This window comes from Lolium perenne, chromosome 3 (assembly GCF_019359855.2).
Source record: "Lolium perenne isolate Kyuss_39 chromosome 3, Kyuss_2.0, whole genome shotgun sequence".
Taxonomy (NCBI): domain Eukaryota; kingdom Viridiplantae; phylum Streptophyta; class Magnoliopsida; order Poales; family Poaceae; genus Lolium; species Lolium perenne.
The window spans coordinates 84,248,248-84,256,691 of NC_067246.2; the positions used below are offsets into that span (position 1 = coordinate 84,248,248).

The 8,444-nt window shown below is 47.4% G+C and overlaps 3 protein-coding genes across 4 annotated transcripts; 1 reads left to right on the forward strand and 2 right to left on the reverse strand.

Annotated features, from left to right (window-relative positions):
• The first annotated feature begins 233 nt into the window (after positions 1–233).
• LOC139837541 (uncharacterized) lies at positions 234–1,210 on the forward strand. The gene is made up of 2 exons (XM_071826945.1): positions 234–427; positions 503–1,210. The coding sequence occupies exons 1-2, from the start codon at positions 410–412 to the stop codon at positions 1,136–1,138; spliced, it is 654 nt and encodes a 217-aa protein (XP_071683046.1). The 5' UTR covers positions 234–409; the 3' UTR covers positions 1,139–1,210.
• A 1,210-nt stretch (positions 1,211–2,420) lies between these two features.
• Positions 2,421–5,143, reverse strand: LOC127341762 (uncharacterized). Of its 2 annotated transcripts, none has more exons than XM_051367690.2 (4): positions 4,992–5,143; positions 4,811–4,915; positions 4,577–4,696; positions 2,421–2,859 (listed from the first exon to the last, which is right to left on the reverse strand). In XM_051367690.2, exons 1-4 carry the CDS (start codon positions 5,079–5,081, stop codon positions 2,608–2,610), a joined length of 567 nt encoding a protein of 188 aa, XP_051223650.1. In that variant the 5' UTR covers positions 5,082–5,143; the 3' UTR covers positions 2,421–2,607. The 2 variants fall into 2 exon arrangements, with proteins under 2 accessions (XP_051223650.1, XP_051223649.1); XM_051367689.2 differs by having other exon boundaries at positions 2,421–2,862.
• Positions 5,144–5,542: 399 nt separating this feature from the next.
• LOC127338258 (uncharacterized) lies at positions 5,543–8,042 on the reverse strand. Its single transcript, XM_051364453.2, has 4 exons — positions 7,891–8,042; positions 7,706–7,813; positions 7,474–7,605; positions 5,543–6,062 (listed from the first exon to the last, which is right to left on the reverse strand). The coding sequence occupies exons 1-4, from the start codon at positions 7,978–7,980 to the stop codon at positions 5,802–5,804; spliced, it is 591 nt and encodes a 196-aa protein (XP_051220413.1). The 5' UTR covers positions 7,981–8,042; the 3' UTR covers positions 5,543–5,801.
• Between the last annotated feature and the right edge of the window lie 402 nt (positions 8,043–8,444).

Genomic DNA, 8,444 nt, shown 5'->3' on the forward strand with positions numbered 1-8,444 from the left:
CCAGCCACCTCCCATTGACACACAGGAGGGCACAACTGCCGGTCCCGGCAGCATAAACATCGCGGAGGAGCCGTTGTTCGGTGAGGCCCTCACACAAGCCGCAGCTGCACAAGCTCGAGCCCGCCGGGTAAGCAAACAAACCGGCAACTACACGGAGAAGGAGGACAAGGTGCTCGTCGATGGATGGTTGACCATCGGGCAAGATGCGTTGACGGGTGCCGAGTAGAAGGGGACCGCATTCTGGCGCCGGATCTATGAATACTTCCATGAACATCGCAAATATGGACAGGAGCCATTTGAGAGCGACCGCAGCGAAATATCGCTCCAAAAGAGGTGGGGAGCAATTCAAACGGAATGCAACAAGTTCCAGGCGGCGTATGATCACGCGAAGCGGGTCCCCGTTAGTGGCATGGGTGTGAAGGACTTGGTATGATTCTTAACCTCAACTTATTCATCCGATGTTTGCACATCTGTTTATCGTTGTTGTCTCACTTTGCTCTAGGTGTGGCGAGCTTTGGAATTCTACAAAGTCAACAATGGAGAGAAGACCTTTGCCTTCCCTCATTGTTGGAAGGAACTCCACGGCACCCCCAAGTTCCAGGAGGGGTACGAGGGGTACATGGCGACCTTGACTGGCAACAATCCCGCCAAAGATGCCACTGTCATTGACCTTGATGGTGGGCAGCCTTGCGGTAGCTCCGCTTCTCGTGCAAGTCGTCCACGCGGCCACAAGTCAACCAAAGCCGACATGAAGCGTGATGCTTCGTCCATGCTATTGTACGGCACTTTGAAGGAGATGCATGCGGACAGAGAGGTGTCCACGGACAAGAGGGATGAGAGGAGGCGCCGGGAGAAAGAAGAGGACAGGAAGAAATTCTTTGATGTCCAGCAGAAGAAGCTTGAGATTGAAGAGGTCAAGGCCAAGACCAAAGCTAAAGAACTTGAGCTCAAAGAGAGAGAACTTGAGCTCATAGCAATGGCAAGGGCCAAAGAGGTGGAGCTGAAGGCGAAGGAAGTTGAGCTCAAACGCCAAGCCGAGGACAACCTCATCATGAACGCCGACTTGACCAACATGAGCGAGGCAAAGAGAGCTTGGTTCGAGAAGAGACAGAAGGAGATCCTCGAGCGCCCAATTTGAGTTAGACAATCTCAATTGTAATTTTTATATTTTTCTCAAACTATGGCACATTTTATTTGATTTATCATGGTACATTTGATAATATTTTATGCTATTTGATAATATTTTATGTTTATTATATATTCTTCTATGTTTACGAGATATTATTCTATATTTGTTAGACATTGTTTATAAGGATCTGTGGCCAGAGGACCTATTTTCCAAAGAAATAGGCCAAATGGCCAAATGGGTGGCCGCTGCGTTGGGCGCAGCGTGCGACTCAAATGGACGCGCGGACGCGGGGCTCCGTCCGCGCGTCCGCTCGGGTACGCAAACGGCCCAAAACGGACGGCCCAGCGCGTCCGTTTGGTCGCCCGGTTGGAGATGCCCTTAGTGAAAGCATGAGCTAGCTAGGTGCATAGTAGTTCCGTTCAGGCTAGAACAACGAATTGGGACGTTTAGCTTCGTGTGGCGCCACTGTGTTTGTTACCTGCTCCACGAACCGTATTGGATTGTATTGGGACTGCTAACCCTGGCGCGCATATGGCCGCCTCGTATGAAGTAAAGGCATTAAGTAGAATGTTCTCTTCTACCGAAGCGTTTATTTGTTGAATCCAAAGGCCATGTCACCGATTCTTGTCAAGTTGCATCTGGGCTGTCCATCCTCACAATGGCATCCAACAAGCACCTCATTCTCTCTCAGCTTCAACCTTGCTCCCTCTCTATATATAGGAGTCTGGCATCATCCACCGCGTGCGGGGAGCGCGTGTGACTTAGACTTTGACTTTTAATTGTCGAGGAGAGTAGAGTAGAGTCAGACCATGGCCGGCCGAGGTCGAGTGGTCACTGCCGTCTGAAGATCCGTGTTCCAACCTCCAAGTACCAAATAATCGAAGCATCTAGAGCTACTGAATTCCTCCAGGATCCGGAAGTTCATGCTCGTAGGCATTTATAGCGACATCCAAGATGGTTCTGTTTGATGGTTTAAGGTCATACTTGGGCTGTGCTAAGTTTGGCTAGCATCTGAATAGCTAAACCACACTTGCAGTTCCAGCTGGACATTCTCTCACAGATTCTCCCTCTCTCGATGCCTAAAGCTCTTTCAGATTCTTCTTCTAAGCTAACAAATAGATTTAAAAAAACCAGTGCCTAGATATGCAAGATTCCTACCTTGTATGTTCTGCTCAATCTAATGTGGGCATCAAGCAATTTTATTTTTTTGCTTTCTTAGCCAATTAGATTTAATTCATCTAGTTCATAACAATCACACCTACCTATCAATTGATGCAAAACATAACCATAGTGGCGTCTCAGAATGGCACATTTCAAATTGTTTGCACCACTTGGCACTTGCATTACATACATCCATGAAAAAGTCAAGAGCCCTAAACTAGACCAGTTTCTTCAGTCAAGGCAAACCGGCACAGTTCACTTGACAATACCGAGGATTTCATCCATCATGCAGTATTATCATTATCAAGAGAGCAAAATCAGCCAAGAGCATTCCCGAGCTCTTCGAGCTTCTCGAGCTCTTCGACCCTCACTTCCAGAATCGCGACTTCCAGCATGCCTAGGTAAAGCATCCGGAAGAACGGATACATGGATAGTGCAAGCAAGCCAATCGGTATCCACAGGTTCTTCTTCATGCGCGCCACTGACTTGTCAATATCCTGCAATTTTGCGAGTACATCCTGCACATACTCCATAGCCTCCCTCACCTCAGTGCGTTCCAGAGAGTTTGGCTGCTGTAGAAATCAAAACAACATGTTATGCGGGGTTTAAAAGTTAAGTCAGTTTAGTCCATTCACAAACATGCAAGTTATATACTACCTCCATCCCAAAGCTTAATGATTATATTATTTTTAGAAAGTCAAACTATGTCAAATTTGACTAAATTTTTACCAAAAAACATTAACATACAAAATACAATATTAATATCATTAAATAGATAACGAAATATATTTTCATATGGTATCTAAATTAATATAAGCCTTAAGCTTTGGGATGGAGGGTTTTTTTTTTTTAGTGAAGCTTTGGGGTGGAGGTAGTATGTGGGACTGAAAGAATTTAGGGTTGCAAGTGTGCACGGTTTTAATTTGTAGCTGCCAAGAGTGCTTGGAACCTGAAGAATTGCATGATTTTATACCTTAAAAAAAAGGATGGCCTGATCTTTTCCTTTTGGCTATGTAAATAACCTACTGTTGGTGAAGAACACACACCACAATTGCATATCCAGCTGCAGGTTGGACAACGAGCTTAGGGTTTCAAATTACTGTGCGCCTTTGTGGTCTATTATAGATAGTATGTAAGAAGCAGAGTGACTTAGTGGGCTAAGTTCAATTCAGTTATGGCCATATATCAGTTTTGAATGTGAATTGTTTGATTAGTTGATCAATTTAATCTATATGGGCTTGAAGGAGCCACAAAATGAACAGGGCAAAAATGGAGAGCAGCAAGGTCCTTACTGTAAAGATCATCATGAGGACACATGTATGCAACTTATTGGGCATAGTGAAATTGAGGGTTAACTGGAGATGTGCTCCGTCTTAATAATTTGTATCTGCTGAGGGCGATTTGGTTATAAAGCATGATCTGATTGGCTATGGAAATATGTAACCTATGGTTTGCGGAAAACCCTATGTACATGAGTTTCCTGCTGCAGGTAGACATTGAGCTGAGGATTTCAATCATCAGTTACTTAAGGCTGCTATTAGACATGCAACGAATATACTCATTGAGCGAGTGAACTACGCAGCTCAGTTCAACTCAATAACAGTCATATATAAATTGTGATACAGAACTGCCCGAGTAGTTCATCCATGCAGGCTTGAGGGAGCCAAAAAAAGAACAGGAACTGACTGACTATGATGGAGACTTAGGGACTTAGGGTAGTACTTAGCAGCCTCTGGCAGCTGCACATTAAATTCAGTATAGATACCGTAGCGACAGTAGAAGATCATGTTCTAGGTCATTACTTCAATCAGAAACAGTGTAACTAACTAACTAAGGCGTCATGGCCGGTAAAAAAATTGACACGGTGATACAATACAAGGTGAAACAGTGAGCTGGATGTACTAGAGGCCCTGCTTTGCAAACAAGGAAGAAAGGTTTTGACTTTTGAGAATACAGAACGGCCTCTACAGCCACACAAAGCCACAAATTAAGGCGTGCTCTGCATCTAACTGATTTCTTGGGTGGTATACTGGTACGTGTTCCTAATAGTATGATTGTTCATCAGAACAAGGACTCGGCAGAAAAAAAAAATGGACTATCAAAGCAGGATGGAACTGTCTTCAGTGCCTGAACCCCATTCCCGTCTGAAGATCCGTGTTCCAACCTCCAAGTACCAAATAATCGAAGCATCTAGAGCTACTGAAATCCTCCAGGATCCGGAAGTTCATGCTCGTAGGCATTTATAGCGACATCCAAGATGGCAGCAGCACGAACAAGGGACCTTACCTTGGTGGAGGTGGGAGTGGAGCCGTGGTGTCGCACCGGCAGCAGGGAGGGCACCTGAAGCTGAGAGGCGTAAGCACGGCGCCCAACCGCGAGGCCGGCGGCTGCATCTCCCACCTGCGACTGCGCGAGGATAAATTTGGCTCAACAATTGCACGTTGAGTAGCAGGAGGACGAAGAAATGAACTGAGAAGTTGCAAAGGGCGCAGCTTGGGAGGCAGTTCTTGGAACCCTTACCCTTGAAGACCAGTAGCGGCGGCGGAGGACTGAGGGCACCGGATTCGGAGAGGAATGCAGAGCGGGCGCGTACAGGAGGCTGGAGGCGGCGGCAGCGTCGTAGAGCTAAAGAGGGGAGAGGGATTTGGTCCGCGACGATCAGGAAACGGAACGGAGAAGTTTTGAGCGTTATCGTTATTACCTTCGGAGATGGTCCGAGGAGCCAGGACGGCAGCAGACGGCCTGTAGAAGCGTCCGGGCGGCGGCGGAAGACGCGGAGCGCGGCGGCCATGGCGTCGCCGCTCTGGGGTTTTGGTTCTGCTCGCGTCGCGTTGCTGCTACGCCAACAGACAGAGTGACACAGACTGGAGGGTAGACGAAGAAGACAGAGGTTGGGCTGGGCCGTATATCAAGCTTCGGAAATGGATGCTGTGTAGCCAAATTAGCTTATATCACTTTTTTTTGCTAAATATTTGTTAAATTGCCATTTTCTACTGTCCACAAATCATGATTGGATGACCACACAACCCAGTGCAGTGCTCCACTCATCTGACAGACTGCTGGTTCCAAGCCTCGGTAAATTTTACAATTTCTAACGAATGTAATTGGAAGATCAGACAATATTTTTTTGTATCAATTCAGGAAAGGAATAGACTAGAGGCACGGAGCAACTAACATTTCAGCAATAGGCACATATGCAACTGTTCCCAATTATCTTCATCTTAAAAAAAAAGTTGCCACTAACACCGCAAAGTGTACAAACTAGAAGCATCTGGGACTCCCATTAACATTTAACAAGTCAAGGCCACTACACTGGATCAGTTTCTTCAGTAAAAAAAAATGTTGCCAATAGCGCCTCAAAGTTGCCATTAGAAACATCTGGCACCTTCATGAACAAGCCAAGACTACTTACTAAACCGGATCAGTTTCTTCAGTCAAGACAATCTGGCACAATTCAAACCCATGCGTCATCATTGCTCAGGATTGTAGCACCGTCAAGAGATGAATTAATTTAGCAGGAATCGCTTCTCTGCACGATCTTTCTCTCTAGGATCCGGCGGCTTTCGAGCTTGTCAACTTTCTTTCCAAGGGCTACCACATCCTCCTTGAGTAGAGAAAACAACCTGTAGAACACATGCAGGAACATTCCAAACAGAACAAACTTGCACCACATGTACAGCTTGAGTTGCGCCAACGACTTGTCAATGTTGCGCAGTTTTTCGAGCGCAAACTGCACAGCCTCCTCTTCGCTGCACTGCTCCGGAGAGTTGAGCTGGTGCACAGATTAAAACAACATGTTATGCGAGGCTGAAAATTGAAAGCAGTAAACCCCACTCACAAGCAAGCAGTGGGTTGGAAGTGTGCTCGGCTTTAATCTTAGCTGTCAAGAGTACTTGACATCACGGGTCCTACAAGATGGCCTGATACAAAAAAAAAAAAAAAACAGAGTTGAATTTCCTACTGATGGTTTTAAGCTACTTTGCGCCTTTGCGTGCTATTACTCATGCAAGAAACAGAGTTACTTAATGAGTGACTTGCTTTGCCAAGTTCAATGAAGTTACCGGAATGCTATGCATCATTTTTTATTCAAAGTTGCTCGATTCTTTGATCGATCTAATCCATATAGGCTTCAAGGAGCCAGACAACAAACATGAACAAAAAAGTTCTAGGATAGAAAGACAAGCTTAGTAGCCTCACGAACAAAACATGGCAGCTAAAACACTGACACTCGAACACGGAGTAATCACTGCGACATGGATGTACTAGTGGTGCTGCCGTGCAAAACAGAGATGAATCTGCTCAGGATACAAAACTACTAAGAGGTGCTTTGATTCTGATTCCCTGTGTACACGATAGTATTGTTGCATAATAAATCAAGGACTCGTCAGCAAAAAATGGACCGGCGGAATTTCTTCATTATAAGATCACAATTCACAAAATGACATTTTTCTTACACAGCGATTCCAAGTACTACCACTTATTAGGCTATTACAAGGTGGATCTCATTCAAAATCCCGCTCCTATTTGAAGATCCATGTTCTAAATGCCAAGACAGGATGCATCTAGAGCGAATCGATGCCTGCGTGTTCTGGCAGCTCATAGTCCTGACGCTAGACATGTTCCTAAATGTAAACGATATGCGGTATTCGCAATTCTACTGAAACCACACGTATCTGCATGTTGGCTCATCCCAACTACAATTTCGATATGTTCCTGAAATTCCCAACCTTTTCAATTAGGGACAGACTTTCGCAGGCAGTGAATGGTTGTGAATTACTACGAAGTATCTGCTCCACAAACAAAACAAAAAAATCTGTCTTTATATAAAGACTGAGGCACATTGTGTTGTTACTGATGTGCTAGTTATTTTTATTGATCTGTCCATGGTGAGGAGATTAAAACTTTGTTACTCATCTAGGCAAACCAACTTAAATGTACTACTAGCATAATTTCATAATTAACGAATTTCCTCTCAGCTTTCATCTCAGATTTTTGCCACGCAAAAACGTACTGTGTATCCTAAATAGATAGCCAAACACCCAATAATCTAACAGCAGGTCAGAGTCAGACTGACGAGGTAACGGAACATGGTGACTGAACCTAAGTAGCAAGATAAATCACAGGATAACAGGCTTGACGAGCAAGATAAATCGGATGGTGGCAGCATGAACATGGGAGCTTACTTTGGTGGAGGCAGGGGCCTGGGTGGAGGTGGTGGTGGTGCCGTGGTGGCGCACCGGCAGCAGGGAGGGTGCGTGGAGCGGAGAGGCGTGGGCACGGCGCACAGATGCGAGGTCGGCGGCGGAGCGTTCTCCCTGCGGGATTTCGATTTCGTCAGCAATGGCACGTTGAGCAGCCCGAGGACCTAAGAAATGAACAGCGAAAGGGCGCGGCTTTGGTTCTTGGAACCCTTACCCTGGCGGCAGAGCACAAGCGGCGGAGGATCGAGGGCACAAGATTCGGAGCGGAGTGCGCACCGCGCGCGTACGGGAGGCTGAATGCGGCGGCGGCGGCGGCGGAGAGCTGGAGAGGGGATGGGGAGTTTTGGTCGGCGAGGGTCAGGAAACGGCGCGAGAAATCGACAGCGTTGTTAATGTTACCTTGCGAGAAGGTCCGGGGAGCGATGACGGCAGCGGACGAGACGATGAGGTGGCCGGGAGGCGGCGGAGGGCGCGTAGCGCGGCGGCCATGGCGTCCCGCCGGCTGGGGTTTTGCTCGCGTCGCTGCTACGCCAAGTTGCCAACGGAACAGAGAGTGGTGAGACAGCAGAGGAAACGGAGAAGAAAGGCGACGGGGTTCGTGTTGGGCCGGGCCGGATTCAGACCCCCGCTTCCTCGAGATCTCCCGAGGCAGATCCGTTATCTGGAGGCGCGGGTTGCGGCTGGCGAACGCGGTGGTGGGATTCCGCCGCCCTGAATCTCCCAGCAGCGAGGCGCCGCCCCTCTTCACGTCTCGTCAAGGTGAAGGAGGGAGAAGGGGAGCACCATGCTCCGTTTGACGATGAAGGCGTTTCGGAAGCGAGGGTCCACGCGACGCGTCCGACCCGAGGTCCTGTTCATGGTGGAACCACCTCGGGGTTCGCACACGACACGTCGCCGGGCCGTGCTGACTCTACTACTTCCAAGGCCTCCTATGGACACGCGTCCGTACGCCA

Excerpts from the sequence above, each read along its gene's own strand:
- LOC127341762 (XM_051367689.2), bottom strand. The coding sequence starts at position 5,081 with ATGGCCGCCGCGCTCCGCGTCTTCCGCCGCCGCCCGGACGCTTCTACA. Across the intron at positions 4,697-4,810 it reads GCCGCTACTGGTCTTCAAGG|TCGCAGGTGGGAGATGCAGC; the intron begins GTAAGGGTTCCA and ends ATCCTCGCGCAG. Across the intron at positions 2,863-4,576 it reads CCACTCCCACCTCCACCAAG|CAGCCAAACTCTCTGGAACG; the intron begins GTAAGGTCCCTT and ends TGATTTCTACAG.
- LOC127338258 (XM_051364453.2), bottom strand. The coding sequence starts at position 7,980 with ATGGCCGCCGCGCTACGCGCCCTCCGCCGCCTCCCGGCCACCTCATCG. Across the intron at positions 7,606-7,705 it reads GCTTGTGCTCTGCCGCCAGG|GGAGAACGCTCCGCCGCCGA; the intron begins GTAAGGGTTCCA and ends GAAATCCCGCAG. Across the intron at positions 6,063-7,473 it reads AGGCCCCTGCCTCCACCAAA|CTCAACTCTCCGGAGCAGTG; the intron begins GTAAGCTCCCAT and ends TCTGTGCACCAG.